The 20,560-nt window shown below is 39.5% G+C and overlaps 1 protein-coding gene across 1 annotated transcript in view; it reads left to right on the plus strand.

The window, feature by feature from the left end:
- crhr2 (corticotropin releasing hormone receptor 2) overlaps positions 1 to 20,560 on the plus strand; it is a 41,052-nt gene that overhangs the window by 17,345 nt on the left and 3,147 nt on the right. Inside the window, exons 3-11 of the mRNA XM_030403684.1 lie at positions 2,273 to 2,358; positions 4,996 to 5,102; positions 5,967 to 6,084; positions 6,207 to 6,360; positions 13,171 to 13,231; positions 13,337 to 13,409; positions 13,932 to 14,017; positions 17,096 to 17,231; positions 17,767 to 17,808. Of these exons, the coding sequence (XP_030259544.1) occupies positions 2,273 to 2,358; positions 4,996 to 5,102; positions 5,967 to 6,084; positions 6,207 to 6,360; positions 13,171 to 13,231; positions 13,337 to 13,409; positions 13,932 to 14,017; positions 17,096 to 17,231; positions 17,767 to 17,808 (863 nt within the window). The remainder of the gene's footprint in view (positions 1 to 2,272; positions 2,359 to 4,995; positions 5,103 to 5,966; positions 6,085 to 6,206; positions 6,361 to 13,170; positions 13,232 to 13,336; positions 13,410 to 13,931; positions 14,018 to 17,095; positions 17,232 to 17,766; positions 17,809 to 20,560) is intronic.

The following is a 20,560-nucleotide window of genomic DNA, read 5'->3' on the forward strand; positions in this document are numbered from 1 at the left end:
CGCTGGCCACGCATATAGGTAATTTGATGTCGTACAGAAATATTATGGGTCAGAAAACATTGAGTTTTATGAGACAAAGAATTATGAAACTTCACAGGGGAAAATGTATTGTCACATTGTCCCACATTTGGAACACAGATCGATTTCTCAAAGCAGCAGTTATTCATTGTAGAGGAGTTGGCAGTGAATCTCTGAAAACAGTTGAACTGAGTAAAGCAGATGTCTCACTAAAAATTTTATTTCATGAATATGTAAACGAAACGTGTATTTTTCCACTTCTAAGTGTCATCTGTGGACTGTTTGACTGTATAGATTTCATTCAACTACCACTAAACTACTATACCCAGTACATTACTCAGCACTGTACAGATTTTATTGTCTCTGCAATGACAATAAAGTTTAATCTAAATGAGTCGAAGAGCTCGGGATATCATTTATTACTTCTGAAGTGAGCTAATGTGACCTTGGAACTGATTGAAAAAATAAATGGGATATTCAAAAATGCAATAACCCGAGATTTGATATTCATCACTCGTAACTGTACTGATAGGTCACCTTAAAGAGTTTATGGGTTGCATAAATCATTAAGTTATTAATAATAAATCGGTTGGACTTCTTTTGGGTTGCCAGGTTGTGAAAAACTAGTCAAGGTTGACTTTGTATCCCACCTATTATGTAATTAAGCATTAATAAATGGTGGTAATACATTAATTAATGCCAACGCCAATCACCACCGCCAAGTCTGCAAATAGAAATGTTTCAAACTCATTTGTCACCATTATGTAGTGAAAAGAAGTAATGTCCCCCCTGGAAATGACTTGATGTCCTTGCTGATGATGGAAACAGAACCCGCAGCTCCGAGTCTCCCCTTTATTTACTTTAGTTTATGCTCAAATCGTGCATGAGGCATTAGCGGCCATATCACGGTTGCTTAAGCTGCACAGGAACTCTAAATGCCACATGGCACCTGATCAATGAGCATGTTAAGGCCGTTTGTCTGGAAAGTCAAGCAAACAGGAACAGTGTGCTTTAGAGTGAAATGCAATCGACTTTTTTCCGCGTCTCAGGGGATTCTACCATCCAGTCATTCAAGTGCTTCAGAGATTTAACCGACTTTGATTTATCGGCGCGATGAAAAAGCTCCTGTTCAAACAGCCGAATACTGGGATTTTCCTTCAAGAGCAGCACAAAGAATTGTCTAGTCACAAAACAGCAAGTGTTGCCAGAAGTCAAATGAAAGCATATTGAGAGCCTGGTTTTAAGGGATTCTCTACGTCTCTGTTTCTAGATGCCACGAGCTGTTTACCCTCTCGGCTCTCCAAATCCAAATGTCACATTACGTAACGTTCATTCCAATGCGAAGGATCTTATTCTGCTGCTGCTGCCACCGCTTCGAGAGTCGCTGTGAGCAATTCTTAGGTGGAAGGTTTCCTCGCTGTCTAGCGTATTGTTCAGTGTTGACGAGACTCGGTAAGTCAGGATGAGTGGACGTAAACATTGCAGTCTGCACTTGTGTGAGATTTGTCTAAACTGCTAATCCTCAAGGGTGAAATGAGCACTTTCCTGAACACTGCGACAAACATTTGCATTTATTTGAAGCTGAATATATAATAAACACTGGAGGGGCCCCGACCTGTGAAAATATTGCCCGGTGAAATAATAACCCATGGTGCAGGGAAGACAGTCTGACACATAATACAAAACCTAAACAAATTATGAGTATCTTGGCAGCAAAGTTATTCATATTATCAGCCTTAGTAGCTGGCTGTAATAGAATAGAAGAAAATGAACTTCTCACATATTGCTGCTCTGTCTCCGCCCAGCTCTTTTCCTCTCTTAGAGAGATAAAGGGGTCCACCGAAAGGCACGGTGAGGAAGCTGCCAAATGAAAAAAAAAAATTCAGTTCAAAGTTGATTGCGGAAAGCGGGCTTTTAAAGGAAGATATGCAAATAAACTGACAGAGTAAGAGGCTTTGCATTTCCCAGTCGTGAATGAATATTTCCACTGCTGAATTAGTATTCCTCATAAGGCAGGTAGTGGTGTTCAAGTTTGAACTTCAAAGGAAGGATGTTTTTTTAGCCTACCTACATTTCCCAGACCCTTCACTATAATCTCACCACAACAAACAACTGACTCTGAATCACCGAAATCGAGGGACACGAATGGACGAACTAATCGAGCTCACCAACTATCTGAAAACACCAACGCTGTTTGCAACAATGCCCTGATTTCAGTGTTTTCTCAACCGTGCTCCCAAATCTTCTCTTGCAGGGAGCGCTTACAGGGAATGCATGGATAATGGGACGTGGGCGTTGAAGAGCAATTACTCCAATTGTGAACCTATTTTGGAGGAGAAGGTGAGTGTGGTGTGGCCGGACCAATCCCACCATTCACTCTGCAAGCAAGCTGTTAATCTTAGATAAATGCTCATCACATTTCACGCTCATCATTAAACTAAATGGCACACAAGAGAATCCTCGCAATTTGTAGGAAAGAAAATGTGTGTGAACGCTCATTGAACTGCATGTTCTATTTTTCCCCTAAACTGTGTAATAATGTATTTCCAGAAGGCGTAAAAAAAAAAATTCACAAGTACAGTTCTGAGGCCAAACCGTAAGACTGATATGTGTAAGAAGCTTTTGGCCCATTTACCTTACGTAACGTCTCCTGATTGTGTGTATTTCTGGGTCTTGCTCTATTTTCTCAGGTAATTTTAAGCCATTCTGAAGTGTGTCAATGACATTTGCGTTCTCTCACTTAAAGGGACAGTTCACCCCAGAATCAAAAATACAATATGTATTGATGTATCTGATCTGTAGTACTATTTATCCATCTAGATTGTTTTTGGCCAGTGCATCCTTATATCTAAAACGACCGAATGGGTTAAAACGACATACATCATACTTCTCAGCGCGAGAAGAAGGCTCTTCTTATGAAGGAAGGAGGTTAATTTCCTGTGCCAAGTTCTTGTCAACTTTTTACAGAGAAGCAATAGAAAGCGTCCTCACTGGAAACCTCACAAACAGCTCTGCTGCTGTTGATTAAAACCGCTCAGAACATCACTGGTTCCCATCTACAGAGCATCATTGACATGGTGAAACGGGATGTCTGCACAGAGCCCAAAGGACACTCACGCCGTTTTTTCCATTACATCTTACGGCCTGGCTCTACTCAGGGTGACGCACTTGTCCCAATCCCTGTAGTACTATCGAAGAATCACTGCTAACAAAGTGGCTCCGCTAATTAAAAGCACATTTTCTTTTCTATAACTTCTTCATAAATAAAATTATTGAGTCATTCAAAGCTTTTTATTCTGAAGCAGCAGTAACTAAACATGACTCCAAAAACAGCTGAAAGTGAACACTATGAAACAGTAAAACACAGCAGATGTTTAAAAGTACAAACAGGACGAAAGAAACTGAAGAGATTTGGTTAGAAGCTACCAAAAGTACTGAGAGCTGAACACACAGACTTTAACTTACACGTTGGTCACAGCCATGAGTAGTAGTAGCGGCCCACTTGGAGCAGGTCTTTCGCCAACACAGTTAAACTTTTGAGGGAAACGCATATCAACGTTGCATGGTTTGACTCGCGTGCCCAAAAATTACTACGTGAAGTGCAGCATAAGACAACACCCACCCGGAAGTAGAAGGAGACGATGTAGTCATGTTGTTGCCGGAAATAGAAAACAACACGATGAATCTTTCCTCCAAAATCACCGCAAGCAAGAGCGCCATTGTGCATCTAGTTTGTGTAATTATCATGTACAGCATACGACATGTACAAAGATGTAGCTTCGTCCTGCTCTTCGTACACCATCTTTCTCGAATGCCGAGGCAGAGTTTGTTGTTGCTGGTGACGTAAAGAGGTCAGCCAAAGGTGGCTCTGTTACCACTAGTTGAAATGGGTACAGTGCCACCTATCGCACTGACTGTCTGGCAAAAGATACAGAAGTATCTGCTGCAACACCAGCAGACTAAAGAGCAGCTTCTTTTCTCAGGCTGAGAGGCTCCTTAAGTCCACCTCAACACTTCAACAAAGAAAATAAAGTCTTTGTTGTCTAGCATTAAGGGACAACAACTCGCATTTTGTTGTGCAACTCTGTGTTCTAGAATGACAATTAATTAAACCTTGAACCTTGATCCTTGAGCAACCCAGCCATTATATGCACACAGTTTGTTGAGGTATTGGCTAGGTTTAGGAAAACATTGTGATTTGGGTTCAAGTAAGTATATTATTTAAGTAACATAAGTTACATATTATGTATTATATTACGTGTTTGACTTAACTATGTTATGTAAGTTGACGTAACTCACCATTGACTTTTGGTTTGACATGGGACAAGAGCCGCAGTCGCCAGGGGGAAAGTCTGGTGTTATATTTTTACACGACTGTCCTTCCCTTCCTCCTCCCTATGGAGACTTTGCCACTTGTTATGCTAACAGGAAATATACATATGTCGTTATAAGCTGCTTGTACATTTGGTTTATATAGTTGTCTGTCTGATAAGGAAAGGCTGGTTCTGCTGTAATGTGAGCCAGCTTAGTTTAGCTTAGTTTGCCAGCATCTCCTCAATGAGTAGATGATACGGTTGGTGGGTGTAATTCGGTAGAAAGTAAATAGTTACTAAATGAAACTCCTCAAGGTCTGTGGATTATCTTGAGTAACTGGGTCATGATTTCTTGAAAGAGAGCACCCAAAGCCAAGTGCCATATAATTCAATTATATTCGAACGAAGGCAGATATCTCTCTGGCTGATATTTCCAATACACAGCAACTCACACCAAAACAATCTAGATGGATAAATAATGCTACAAGTGAATAAAACAATATGTATTTCTGATTTTGGGTTGTACTATCCCTTTAAGTTGAACCTCAAAACAATGAAGCCTTGATAGATTCATCGATAAACTCTGCTTCTATTAATGTATTTAAGTGTTTCTTATGTTAAGAACAGCCACATTAAAGAAGTAATTCAAGTGTTGTTTTTACAGAGAAAATATCCAATGCATTATAAAATAGCGCTGATCATCAACTACCTAGGCCACTGTATCTCCGTGGGAGCGCTAGTCGTGGCCTTCATTCTCTTCTTGTGCTTAAGGCAAGTACAGAAATAGTTCCCATCTAAATGTGTCCTGTATGCATGAGACCTCACAGAAGACAATCAGGCAAATTCACATGATATCCTCGGACTGCTTATCATTAACTCGCTTATGTCAAATGAATAGTTCTCTGCAGCTCGGCTCAGATGCTGCACTCAGGCTAAAAGAAACATAATTTGTATTTCATAATACATCCTTCTGAGCAGTTGTACCTCTTTTCATGTATTAAATGCACACACACACACACACAGACACACGCGCAGACACTTGCATCTGCTCAGATAATAAACAGCCGCAGCTGGGTTTTTCACTATGCATTGATTGATGTGGGCTTCTGCAGGCAAATATTGATTTCTTAGTCAGTGTTTTGTTCCGAAATTAAATCTCTTAAGATTTCATGGTACAGCCTAACTGCTCAGTGCTATCCTCACAGACCTTTCTACTTGGCAGGATAGGAAATTCTCTGGAACAACAATTTGACCGTCATATGAACCTGAAACAGTCAGTTAAAAGCTTGACCAATTCAATTATTTATCTTTTAGCAGCTCTTTAATGCATGATGAGCCACTATATCTACAGTACAAGAGTCCAATTTAGCGTGAAAAACATCCCTCTCCTTTGTCTCTGCGTTCTAACTCAAATTGAATCACATATATATGATGCATATATTATTGGATTTGGTGGGATTTAAACTCTCATGCACAAATTGTGGATATCAATATCTCTGACGTCTGATTCAATAAGTCTGCGTAGAAATCATAGAACAGTGAGGATCCATTGAGTTCCAGATCTTGCCATAATATGTATACTATGTCTGACTCTATGAAAGTGAGATAATAAAACATGTCTGACTTGTGGAACAGGAGCATAAGGTGTCTTCGAAACATCATCCACTGGAACTTGATCACCACCTTCATACTGAGGAATGTTATGTGGTTTTTGCTTCAGCTGATTGACCACAATATCCACGAGAGCAACGAGGTAACGGCAATGATACGCACAACATATAAAGCCGTTGGAAAGTCTTAACAAGTGCAGCTGTGAAGATTGTTGTATCAGGAAAATTGTTTTAGTAATTGGGGTTTTTTTGTTTTCTTTTTCAGCCTTGGTGTCGATTAATTACGACGATATACAACTACTTTGTGGTGACAAACTTCTTCTGGATGTTTGTTGAAGGATGTTACCTCCACACAGCCATTGTAATGACTTATTCAACTGATAAGCTCCGAAAGTGGGTCTTCCTTTTCATCGGCTGGTGTGAGTATCTTTATCTTGACAGGGCATTAGTAACACTTCACTCAGCTCTTGGTTGTGTACTATACACGGGGGGTTCACAGTTTAGCACAATACAAAATTTCTTACTCTCCTAAATCAGGAAGATGGGAAAAACAGGTTTTGTTAACATTTTCCTACTTTTTATAATTGTTTTTCTTATTGGTTTTAATTCAAAATGATAAATGTTAGAGCCTGAGTTTGCCAGGACACAACACGTAATTTGGACTCCAATTAGACTTTATATTTCCAGACCTCACGTGCATTGAAATGCGAAAAAAAATGTAAAAGCGCAAACAATAAAATGAAAGGCGACAAAAATTGGCAACAAAAAGGGCAGGCAAAGGAAAATACAGAAGTGTTGTCAAAGCTGAGGACAAACCGGAAAACCATGAGGAACAAGTCAGGAACACACGAGGACCAGAGAACAGGCACAGGAGCTCAGGAGATGAACGGACGACGACAGACAAACCAACAGAGAGTGAGGGAACAACGCAGGCTTAAAGACAAACTAAACTAATGAGGGGATCAGGGGCAGGTGGAGAGACACTGGGAGACAGTGCTAACGAGGCTTATGTGAGACAGGTGTAGGGGGAACAATCAGACTGGGGAGGAGTGCAGGAACCCAGGAGGGAAACAGAACATGGGCAAATCTGTAACACCTGGGAACACAGGTAAGCAGGAAATAGAGAGAAAGTCACAAGAGGATTTAACTATAAAATAAAACAGTAAATAACTAACAAAAAAATAACAATTTTACCCTTAAGGTACATTTAGCAGATGTTCCAGAGCGTTCACTCTTTTATTATCAGCAGATGGTGTTTCCTCAGATGTCACAAAAATGTAGTGAAGTAACTATTGCCCTATTTACTGAGCACTTTAAGGACTTTTCTTGACGATAAGTTAATAAAATGGTCAGAATGAATATACAGTATACTGTATTTGACAGGTGCTTGCAGTAAGAATGTTTCTCAATTGGAAACCAGGCTGTGAAACAGCTGGACCACAGTTTTATGTGACATTCACTCTCAATTCAAAGTCAACATTTGCTTGAATGAGGCACTTACGAGAGGTCTGCACGTCGGTGAATAAAGCAGAGTGAGACCCTTTAGTGCTTCAGGCTCCAGATCAGGCTTTGATTACATAAGAGAACAGAGCTGCAGTTAAGTGTGGCCATGTTTTTTGTCCTTTGATAGAATGTATTTGGAGCATGCCGCACATCCTGACCACATAAATTACCTATACTCATCTCGACTTATAGTAAGCTATGACTGAAATCGTAGTGTCAGAATATTCCGTGTTTAGGCAGAAACATGCACACGGAGACGTGCTCGTATACCTCCCTGAACCAGTCTGACATTTGTTGTTTTTTTTTCTTTTTTAAATGGACGTTGTGTGTTCTTGAAGCAGGAAAAAAAACAACACATACTTTACTGCATCTAGGTCATGCAGCAGAGCTTTCAGAACACAAGAATGACAAATAAATGGATAACTAGCAGGGGAGCAGATGACATACGATTGGTAATGACACATGGATGACATGATTTAGAGGCTCGGATTGGCTTGAGAATAGAAGTAACCAAAGGCAGATATCACACAGATCAATCTAGTTTTAATGATCTTATGTGATTCTTGCAATGATTAGATTATCAGTGCGGCTTTGACGAAGGTCAAGTCATCAGTACCAAGCACTCCTGCAGGTCTAGATTAGGCTTGCTTTTTGTTTTTAATCTGATCTATCTCTTGAATAATAATATGTTCATGTTCTGTAATTAATGCCGACCATCTGTGATATCCATTCTGTGAAAAAAAAAAAATGCTGAATCATTGTAGCTGTTGCTTGTTGAGGAAATGCAGGTTACAGCAATAAACATAAAAATAAATCGGTAGAAACTGTTTATTCTTATTACCTATCATCAATCCATTGAAATAATTTCTGTTTTGACTACACACTCCCTCTAGTTATATGAACTTGTTGTAAAATGACAAAATAAATGAATCGTGAATCTCTAACAAATTTTGGCATTATACTTTTCCGTAAACCACTGTTATGTTTAATTTGTGCGTTTAATTTGTGTGGTTATGGTGTCGTTAGTTTTAAGCACAGAACCATTTGATATTTTTATTTATGTTTCGGGTGCCTGGCTTTAGTTGCATGCATAGATGGCTGGAAAATGTCTTGCATCTCGCTGTCAAGCTAGAGCATGGACATGCAACCTGAACCCACCAGGATCCACCAAACTTGACTCTTCACTACTCGCTACAGCACACACCTTTTTTTATTTTTTATTTTCATTACTAGAAATGGAACTGCAACAACTAACTCACCGGGATCATTCATATTTTAGGACGCTACAGATTGTTTCAAGATATGAAAAATCCTAACTAGCCTGCATAAAAGTGAGTCGTTGCAATTGAGATGATACATCGTCTCATCAAGTCCCATTGATGTTAACCGGCAGGTCTAAAGAGCTTTACAAACTGGCACATTGCAAATAGCTGTTTGCATTAAAGGGATATTCTGAGGTAAATTTAATCCACGGTCTAACACACCGTGAAACTGTGTTAGACTCCCTCTCGAGAGATAAAGTTTGCAGACCGCTAGCTAACGTAGTTTGAACATCCTCAGAAACGACCGCACGACAACAATACATTGCAGTAAATGGGTCCAAATATAAAACCGCCATCAAAAAGCCACAAATAATGCTCAGAACAGCACCAAACTTCAGCAACATTAGAAATAGGGTCCCAGCACATATTTCGAGGCATCAAACATTTTATATCATTGCCGGATTTGTCAGAAAAAACAAATCCAAGTGCAGTAGAGTCCCGCGGGCTTCCCCACAACAAGGAAGGCTTCTTGGGTGGTGAGATTTGTTTATCTTTTCCGACAAATACGGCAACTATATAAAATGTTTGATGCCTCGAAATATGTGCTGGGACCCTATTTCTAATGTTGCTGAAGTTTGGTGCTGTTCTGAGCATTATTTGTGGCTTTTTGATGGCGGTTTTATATATGGACCCATTTACTGCAATGTATTGTCGTCGTGCGGTCATTTCTGAGGATGCTAAAACTACGTTAGCTAGCGGTCTGCAAACTTTATCTCTCGAGAGGGAGTCTAACATAGTTTCACGGTGTGTTAGACCATAGATTAAATTTACACCGGAATATCCCTTTAAAGTCAGCTCAAATACATGTAAACATGATAAGACACATATTGTTAAAATGTTAATATGTTACGTATGAAACATACAAATTTAACTGTAGTTTGCAGAAATGTACAATGCCAGCAATTTTATATTGCAGACTGGACTGATCATAAATATTAAAAAACTATAGTTAACCATTGTTTATAGACAACACATAACATGAATATACTCTACTCACAATAAGTTAAGGATATTGTTATTTACATGAGTGCTTTTCCTATTTGGTCTGAATTTTAATGAAATAAGTAAAAGTTCCCTTTGATATTACTAACAATGAATGAGAAGAAACACCATTTTCATTAGTTTAATATTTATTAACCCAAAAATTTAGACAATAACAAGGATAGCCCCAAATAACAAAAATTGACAATGTCAGTAGCGGCTGTTTCCACCATTTGCCGCAATGACAGCTTGACAGCAACGTCTCATGCTCCTCACTAACCTCCACTCCTCCACAAGTGCTACACGCAGTTCTGCCAGGTCACGTGGGGGTGGGGTACGATCATCCAGTCTCTGCTTCAGCTGGTCCCAGACGTGCTCTATGGGGTTCAGCTCAGGGGACATTGCTGGCCATACCATATGAGGCACTCCCGACTTCCTGAAGTCGAGCTGTGACAACTCTGGCACAATGTGGTGGAGCATTATCAACCATGAACAGAAAGTTGGGGGTGTGCTGGCGGAATTGGGGGATGATGATGGGTTCTATTATGTCTCTGAGGTAAGAACGTGCAGTGACTGAGCCATCTACAATAACCAAATCTGTTTTGCGCTGACTGGTGATGCCTGCCCAGACTGTTGCACCTCCTCCACCAAAGGGAACCCTGGGGACCATGTTGACCTCGGCGTATCGCTCACCTTGCCTTCTCCAGCAACGCTGACGACCATCATTTCTGTGCAAGGTGACCCGACACTCATCAGTGAACAGGACGGTAGACCACTGCTGCATTGTCCAGGTCACATGGTCTTGTGCCCACTGCAAACGTTCACGGCAGTGTCTTGGTGTCAGTGGAGTCACCTGCAACGGTCGTCTGGCATTCAAGCCAAAGCGGTGGAGTCGGTTTCGAATGGTTTGTCTGGAAACCCTAGTACCCCTCACATCTCGTAACTGGGCCTGCAGCTGTGTGGCAGTTGCATAACAATGTCTGAGTGCATAGGTCCTTAGGTACTGGTCATCGTTGCGGTCTGTCACTCGTGGGGCTCCACTCCTGGGTCTGTCACGAACTCTGCCAGTAGTTCTGTGTCTTGATGCAAGTCTGCTGATGACACAAGTTCACGAGCAACATCTGACTGCCTGCCACCGACCCGAAGGCGCGCTATGGCCAGGTGGCGCTGCTCGTCCGTTAAGTGACGTCGTGTGTTCATGGCTGTTTGAATGATAAACTTGGAATGACTTACTGACAATACCAGCTTTTTATACCCACAGAATGTTGAAATTGATGCCACATTGAAAAGGGTTGTCTTTTAGTTTTTTGGTATTGGCCCCAATATGTAAGGCACACTGTACACAGTGAGACCATTACGTGGAAAACACAAAATGAGGTGTGTCTATCACCCCAATACAATTGCCTCCCTATCCCAAAACTCTCTGAAGTGAAACAAACACCGTATGTATGAAATCCACTGAGTCTCTCACAATATCCCTAACTTATTGTGAGTAGTGTGAATATAAAGTTATAAAGAAATAATTATGTTTTTTTTTTAAAGCAATGATTTATACAAATTATTTAGTTATTTTATTTTTGCGACTGATGCATTGTGGAAACCATGAGCCACTAAAGAGTTCTGTCATTGTGCCACTGACACAAGTCTTTTGAGATTGTTCATAAGAATTCATTAAGAAATGATGGAAGTGGGGCAGATTAAATCTGTCTTCCACCAGAGGCCTGAATCTTGCTGGGATTGAAATAGGTTTAGACTTTAGCTCCATTAAAGGTCATTTCACTGTTCATTTCACCTTTATGAACATCTGATCCACTTTGCCTAGCTAGTAAAAAAAAAAAAAAGTCATCATATCTCGCCGGCTTTCTGTCTACTGCGTTAACATATCTGATGTTTGCACTCACTAACGATATTTAGCTCAGAGATGTTTTGCTCAATTAGCTTGTCGTCTCACCGGCAGGGTGAGAAAGTCAAGACTGAACTGCTTGCTTAAAAGGAGTACTTTTCTTGAATTTCAGACATAAGTGCTTTGGGGGGAGTGTTATATCCCAAAGGGCTTTACTTCATTTACTTTCATCTTAACATGTGGCATAAAGCAGCATTAAGGTTCTGATGAAGCCTCACAAGAGTGTAAATTAAGCATAAGCTCTGAAACGCAGACCTAATTAACACGGAGACAAAATAAAGCATTGTATATTCAACAGTGAAAAAGAAATCTCTATTGCATATTCGGCCCTTAAAGATTTTGTCCATTTTTGAAGAGAGGATGTCAACACACCAAGGTTAAAATAACTTCATGTTATCTCTGATGATTCAAGCACACTTGTTCTTTTCTTATGCCACAGTAGAATCCCTTGAGCCAAATATGCAGACATCCTGTCCTCAAAACACGTCACCACCATGTCCAGCGCCTAATTTTTGCTGTGCATCCGCTGGACATCTCATGCTGATTTGACACATCACTGTTGAAAGGTTTAGTAGAAAGAGCTGCAGTAGGTCTCCGTGAAGGATGGAGAACTTAACACGGACTGCTCTTTTACTGAGATGATTTTGATCATGATTTTCATACATCTGGCATCTGTTTGGTCACTTATCTAAATATAGAAACAAATCTTTCTCATGTCATTTGAAGTATTCCTCAAAGTATGTGGTTTACTTTGGTAAAGTTTTAGAGGAGACCAGCATGTGTTACACAGCATTTAGTTGTCAAATGATGTACATCCATTATTATAGCTGCTCATTATCTATGAGTAGCTACAGTTTTCTGACGGATGTAATATATGACTTTGAAGCCTTGTTTTTGGCTATGAAGGTATTTTTGTCACAGGAGACTTGCAGTCTTGTTATTTTTCTCTCCTTTGGTAAAAAACAACATTGAGATTTTAACAGACATTATTATTTTTCTTACAATATTTTAATACCTAAACGAGGAAGTGTATTACCAGTGACTCAAAAATACCATATATGACCTGTGGCAAGGACCATTGATGGACGTGCTGGAATTTTGTCATGATGTTGTTAATGTTATAAAAAAAATTTCAGTTTGTGTCATAACATTAACAACATTATGACAAAATGTTATGATGTTGTTAATGTTATGAAACAATTGCAGTTTGGTTAGGTTTACACACCCAAACAACTTGGATAGGTTAAGGTAACAAAACTATGGGGTTAGGTTTGGACACCAAAACTACTTGGATAAGTTTAGACACAAAAACTACTTGGATAGATTTAGGCACCAAAAAACAGATTTAGGTTTAGGTTTAGGTTTAGGCATTAAAAGTATATGGTTTGTTAAGGTACAAGAAAAGTACCTGGTACGTCCAATGACTTCCTCCTTTCCTCCTGTCAAAATTACTACAACCACAAGATGTCACCGCCTATCAATAAATGTTAATAATCGTACTTTTTATTTCTTTGTTCCAGGTATTCCATGCCCTATAATAGTAGCATGGGCCATAGGAAAGTTATATTATGAAAATGAACAGTAAGTATTCCAGAGGCAAGGTTTCTCGCCTAGTTCCTTGAATATTTTTCTTAAATGTTTCCTTTAATTGCGTGGTGTTAATTCTTTTGTTTGTTTTGTCATCAGATGTTGGTTTGGTAAAGAACCTGGAAAATACATGGACTACATTTACCAGGGACCAGTTATTCTTGTGCTTTTGGTGAGCAACAACACAGAGAGTCATTCTGCTGTGCATCCACTGGCATTATTCTCACACCGTTTGTACACTCAAGTTTGCACTGACAGAAGATTTATTGGTAGTGCCTGCCTGTAGGTGTAAACTGATTATAAAAAAAAAAAAAAACCTTGCCCATACGGAAAATGGTTTTATAATGACACCCATTTTCATCCCGCATCTAGCTTGTTGGTTGAATTAATCTTCCTAATGGGTTAAGGTATTTACACTCTGGAGAATCCGGAAAATAATATTCATGGGAATGTATCCGCTAATGGTTATGTTCAAGCTGTTTCTAGCATGCAGCATTGTGGTGACCACTTCTTCCCCGTGTGCATATCGAACACTGTCTCGTTGAGAAAGTAGGCAGCTTTGTCTTGTGTTGATACTCCTCCTACTCAGTAATGAGCAGGGCTGTTGCTCTTGTATTTCACTGTAAGCCATTAACCCAGGCTTCAAAACTAATTATTTTCCATGCTTGTGTTTTTTTGTTTTTTTTTATTCCAGATAAACTTTGTTTTCCTCTTCAACATAGTCAGAATTCTTATGACCAAACTAAGAGCTTCAACCACGTCTGAAACGATACAGTACAGGTGAGCTGCCCGTGTGGATGATGCTCCTGCTCTGATCTGTTGGCTTCAACATGCAATGTTTTAATTCTGTGAAGAAATACATTTTTAAGCATCAAAGAAGCTGCTCAAGGCAGACTAATTCTATCCTTCATAATTAGTGTCAACATTTAAATTCTGACTTAATTTCATACAAATCTGTGTGCTTAATCCTCAAATACCCTATCAGACGTGCTCACAAGGGTTCAGAGAAAAGATATTCAGAGTCAAAGGATGTAAATGACACCAATATTATAATTAGCTAAAATTAAAGAGACAGTGCACCCAAAATAAAAAATATATGTTATTTTCTTACACGTAGTGGAGGCAAAGCTAGCTAACATTAGAGCACAACCAACGAGGGGGTTATTACAATTTTCTTCTTACAAGCCTCTTGTTCATAAGCAGACGCATGTTTCCTTCTGCTCGGTGATGAAGTCAACCGGTCTAGTTTGTTGACCAGTCATGATATCTGGAAAGAGGCATTATTGTTGAGTTCACTAAAGCCAAGTGCCTTCTAGTTCCATTTTGATCGAAAAAAGGCAGACATCCCCATACTCAGCAACTCACATCCAAACAAACTGGCACTACAGGTGAGAGGAAAAATATATATTTTATATTTTTGAGTGAACTTTCTTCTTCAAGTGAAATGACAGTTTCCACTCTATGTGTCAGACAAACAAACCCACCTGAGCGAGCACAGGGCAGTTCTCAGAAGTGGACATTTCATTTAGTCCCACCCGTAGTCTTTGGAGGTGGAAAACCTTTCATGCATCTGACACTGGGTCATTTGATGAGTGAGTAAATGCAGAGCTTCGGTGTCTGCCTGAGAGTGGGGGGAACCTCATGCAATCCTGAGTCATGATGTTATGTTGCGCATCTGACCGCTAAATTGTGAGAGTGTTTTCTCACCCTTTACTTCAAGTGTGCTTTTTCTCCTTCGGGGATGATTTAGAGTGTGTACCTTGTTTACCGTGTCACAGCCGACAACTTCAAATTCAGGCGTTTTTTTCAGGCTAGAGTTGGATTTACAGTTGTTGTGTGGCAGATATGCTGACACGAGCCATGCAGATTGAGCTGAGCAGAAGACAGGAGTGTCAGCCATAAATTGTTGACTTAAAAATAGAACATAATGGTTCCCTCAAAATGCTTTTACCAGAATTACATGAAGGATATAAACTGCAGGGTAAATGAAACAAGGACCGACAGGAATTTCTGTAATCTTTCAATTGCATGCTTGGCACAGCATGTCAAACATAACGTGCATAAAAGAGATTATTTAAAGAATGCATGTCCGTATATTTAAACCGCCAAATTCATTCTAAACATATTTGTTTCACAGATTTGTTAAGCTACTGTAGCTCTTTAGCTCGTCAGAAAACGCCCTCCAATGGATAGTTTAACTGCCTACTCTCTGGAAAAGAGCCTAAAATTCTTCTAACCAAAATCAATTTCTTACAACTTATTAACTTTTACATCTGCAGACTGTATAAATGTAGTGTATGTGATAAAAAGGATTTAGGGGAATCTTTTTGCACAAATGGAATATACTGTTATATTCCAAAACATTTTCATTTGTTTTTTAATCACCTGAAACTAAGAGTTGACCTGCTTTAATTTCTTTATAATGAGCCTTTGATATCTACAGAGAGAACGGGTGCTTTACCATGTAGTTGCATCGTTATGGGTCTCTGTAGCTTTGGACTTACAAAAAAACACTGACTCAGGGAGTGGACCTTTAAGGATATTTGTAAAAAACGAATTTGAATTGAATTAAAGTGCACACTCAATGGTTTATTAGCACGTAAAATATAAGTCTTGAGAAAAAAGCATTATGAATATTCAGGAATGCATTTCAACCAATTGCAAATGATGAAAACCTTGAAAAAGCTTATTTCAAGACTGAATTTTGTTCTTGTAAATGTCTGACACTTATTCAAAGCATTAGTTAATTATTTATTCACCATTTGTAAATCCATTAGTCACATCCAATGTCGGCTCAGGAGGTAGCAAGGTTTGCTCCAGCCCAGAGGCTCAGCTTTGTACTGCAGTGAACGGGGTCCAGCAAAAAAGCGAAATTAACCACCTAAAACAAGGCTCACCTAAAATTTTTTACATCAGTTCAAGTGTACGTTGTATAGGTAAAATTCACACCGCTTTACATTGCCGTCAGACCGCGCTTTCTTTTGGCACTACATTTTCTCAACCGCAGAACCTTCGTATCCCTACGCACTAGCGTAACTGGGCAACAGCTGATCTGCGAGCGGCGGAATATGAGTTGCTGGACGAGAGGTTTACTTTCTAAAAAATGAAACTTAACTCTCCGTATCCTTCCGCATTAGCGCTTATGCGTAGGGTTACGGGGGTTCTGCGGTTGAGAAAATGTAATGCCAAAAGAAAGCGCGGTCTGATGGCGATGTAAAGAGGTGTGAATTTTACCAAACTGAGGCTGCGCTGATCGGTGATTACGATAGGAAACAGATCGACTATAGATATGTACTTTATATCCCGAACTATCCCTTTAAGGTCCCCTCGTGTGTAGGGGTATCAAATGGTGTAGGTTCCAGATCACAACCAATGAAATACCCCTCACCTTACTCTTCTTTGTGGTGGGTATAAAACACAAAATGCCTTCTCTGAAACTAGTGTTTGGTTTGTCCATTCTGAGCTACTGTAGAAACATCCACAGCTCCCTCTGTGGATATATAAGGCTCATTCTAACAAAAAACTAAACAGTTCTTAGTTTCAGGTATTTATACATTAATGAAAACATTATTATAAATGTTATATTCCATTCCTGCTAATAGATTCTCCTAAATCCTACACACTGGACCTCTAATAGAAAGTCCCTTAATAGAGCTTGGTGCCCATATGGCAAACTATTCTTCATCTCTAACAAAGTGTTGACATTTTGTGAAGCGAGGCGGTGGTGTGTTTGTTTTCCCAGTCTGCCACTGACACAGAATCATGCATTTTCTAAAAATCAACTCGGGTGAAATCCAAGTTCTTATTTTTAGTGTTATCATGAAGCAGGCAGCTCATGTTGCATCCCTGTCTTCACAGAAAAGCCGTGAAAGCAACACTGGTCTTGCTACCTCTGCTGGGTATCACCTACATGCTCTTCTTTGTGAATCCGGGGGAGGACGATATCTCACAAATCGTTTTCATCTATTTCAACTCCTTTTTGCAGTCTTTTCAGGTGAGACTATGGGTAATGATGCAGTGTGACACTGGCCAATGCTCGCCAGCCCATGCACACTGTATACAAAGTGAATCATGCTGCATTTCCTGATGCGTGTTATCTCGGAGCCTCACTTCAGGAGGAATATTCAGGTTATGAGCATTTTTTAAGGGGAGATGATTTGAAGTAGCATTCTGGCTGTGCGCACACACAATATGGTCCTCCTGCCTCTTGTTCTGTACTCACAGCTGACAGGATTACCGGGGTCTTGTGGGCTTGATTTCTCCTCTGTGGCCATTTTTTTTTTTTTTTATCTTTGTATCTTCCGTGCTTGAATTGTTAGACTGAGTGGGAGGATAACGGGCGGGGAGAGCATCTATATTGTCGAGAATTATATTTAGCATGACAAAATGCATTCCCAGACCTGAACGCTTCGTTTTGTTTGCCTTTTTCTCCTGTGGCATCTGAATTCTCTGACGTCTAATTAAGGTGCCATTTCACAATACAGCTGCAGTTACGACTGCTAGTAATATTAATGTGTGTTATTCTGCAGGGGTTCTTCGTGTCAGTTTTTTACTGCTTCCTAAATGGAGAGGTAAGTCACTGGAGCTTTAGAGAAAGTTAATATTTCTGAATTGTATTGAAGTTGTCAATGTGTTTCTTGACGTATGATCTTAATAAAGCAAATTATGATGGGGTTATTTTGTAACTAGCTTCCTAGTTACAATTTTTGTTTCAAGTTCAAGCAGAGTTAGGAGCAGGTAGCTTTCATAAAGAAAAGAAACTCTGCTAAAAGATTATCTTTCTGGTAGTGAAATTGTAACATTTTAATTTTGGTCCTTCTATCTAATTTAGATAAAAGAAAATTGCTGGACCTCCAGCTGTTTGAAACTCATATTAATAACATTATGGAAATGACACAATTGTCAGTAACCGTGACAAATGAAGGACTTTGTTGCTGCTCTCTTTTTACCCTCGAAGCATTAAAAGTCAGCGGTAGAGAGGAGGTTAATGAGGATGAGGGAGTGTGAGGACTTTGAGTCACTCCTTTTGTATAATTACTTATTGGAAGTGCCCACTTTTTCTCCACATGAATATAGCGCGTCCAGTTTTCACAGTGAATGCATAATGATTACTTTTCTTTTCATAACGTTCTTTCCATGAACCCAAAAATATCAACTCTACTTACATGCTGTTCGTTCAATAATCAAATAGAGTTTTTTTATTATTATTATTTTTGTCTCTTGCTTCTGTGTAGGATTCAATAATTACAGAATGCTTTTGGGAAAATTTGCTTTTTGGCGTTCTTGCCAAAAGTTAGATGAAAGAATCAATACTGCTCTCATATCTTAAAGTGGTATCAATCTTCTTATTTCTTGGCAAGGAACTGAGGAAATAGTCTGGCACTGTCCAAAGAAAAAAAAGAAGGATATCTCAAGCTCCCTAATTCACTGCTGTTTCATCTAGACAAAAACCAAAGAACAGCAACTAATGTGTTAATTACTGGCCTTATGCTCAGCTAAATAAAAGACGCAGATTATGTAACATTGCTGGCTTCATCTCGCTATTGAAGGGTTAGCTTTGTGTCAATAGGTCTTTTCTGATTCATTCAATTTTGAAAGTGTTGCGGAAATGTTATTATATCCCACAAGTAAGACTGTCATTATGATGTTAACGTAGGTGTAAGCGACCAGCTTGTTTTTTTGTGGTTTTTTTTGTGAAGTGCATATTTTCACGTGTGAACTAAAGCTTTAACACGTGAAAATAATGTGAATTTCATACATTTCTATATGATTGGCCTTTTTTTCCATATGGATCAGAATTTAAACATTGTTAACAAAACGTGGGACACAAAACCACATAAAATCTTCTTGAAATGTGACTTTATATTTTCATATTTTCTCAAGTGTATAGTAGTATTTTTTCCAAGTATGGATAAAAATGGGCTTAAAGGACGAGTTTATCCAAAAATGAACATTTTGTCATTATCTACTCACCCCTGTGCTGTCGGGTAAAGTCCAGAAAAGAAATATACAGAGTTTCACAGCAGAATAGTGTTGCAGCGTTCTCCTAAACAACTTAAGTAGATAGGGACTTGTTGTTTCGACGCAGTCAAAGTCTCCGGAAGCCCTGACGTCCCACACTGATTTAAAAAGATGGAATTTACATGCGTTTAAAGCCAATATCTTCACTGTAGCTGCTAAGCTTAAAGGAGAACTTCGGTCGATTTAAACATGCAGCTTCATTGCTCAAGCTACCCTTGACTTGCCAGTACCGAAGACGCGAACAAATTTGGTCCAGCCATTACAGAGCTCCGTGAACGGAGACTTCGCATTGAACGCTAACAGCATGGGGTCAGAACTTTACACTGTGTTTTAAGCGTCTTAACATGCTCCACATCTCACACCAAAAGTTATGCAACATCAGCAGACACCTTACAACACAGCACTGTAGCGTGTATGACTCAAACTGAATAAAACAGTAGTTAAAACATTGTGTTTGTGCAAGGAGCTACTTACCTGTTTGTTGACATCCGCGTCTTCCGGTAGCTAGACCAAACTAGCTGATCCGTCGAGCGTGCACTTACTCCCTCACTGGCGGAGACGGAAACGTAATCCAGCATTTTCGTGTTTATGTTCATAATGTACATGTCCATGTTACAGCCTGTCATGAGCCATGAGCCTTACAATAGCCTGTTAAGCCTGTTAAGTGCACACTCGATGGATACGCTAGTTTGGTCTAGCTACAGGAACACACGGATGTCAACAAACAGGTAAGTAGCTGCTTGCACAAACACACTGTTTTAACTACTTTTTTATTCATTTTGAGTCATACACGCTACAGTGCTGTGTGCTAAGGTGTCTGCTGATGTTGCATAACTTTTGGTGTGAGATGTGGAGCATGTTAAGACGCTTAAAACACAGTGTAAAGTTCTGACCCCATGCTGTTAGCGTTCAATGCGAAGTCTCCGTTCACGGAGCTCTGTAATGGCTGGACCAAATTTGTTCGCGTCTTCGGTACTGGCAAGTCAAGGGTAGCTTGAGCAATGAAGCTGCATGTTTAAATCGATTGAAGTTCTCCTTTAACGTGTTAGGTGCACAAGCTCGACCATGGATCGATAGTTTAAATAACATCTTTCCAAATCAGTTTGGGATCTCGCGGCTTCTGGGGCTTAAAACTTCATCCTACAGTCCATTTGCACGAAGGTGAGCAGATAATGACTGAACTTTCACGTTTCAGATTAACTGTTTCTTTAACAATCTCCTTGCTGTAACTTCATATTCAATAGAAAGATGTAAGAGAGATATTGATATTCTCTTTTGGCTACAATGTGTATTATCCAAAAT

This window comes from Sparus aurata, chromosome 21 (genome assembly GCF_900880675.1).
Source record: "Sparus aurata chromosome 21, fSpaAur1.1, whole genome shotgun sequence".
NCBI lineage: Eukaryota > Metazoa > Chordata > Actinopteri > Spariformes > Sparidae > Sparus > Sparus aurata.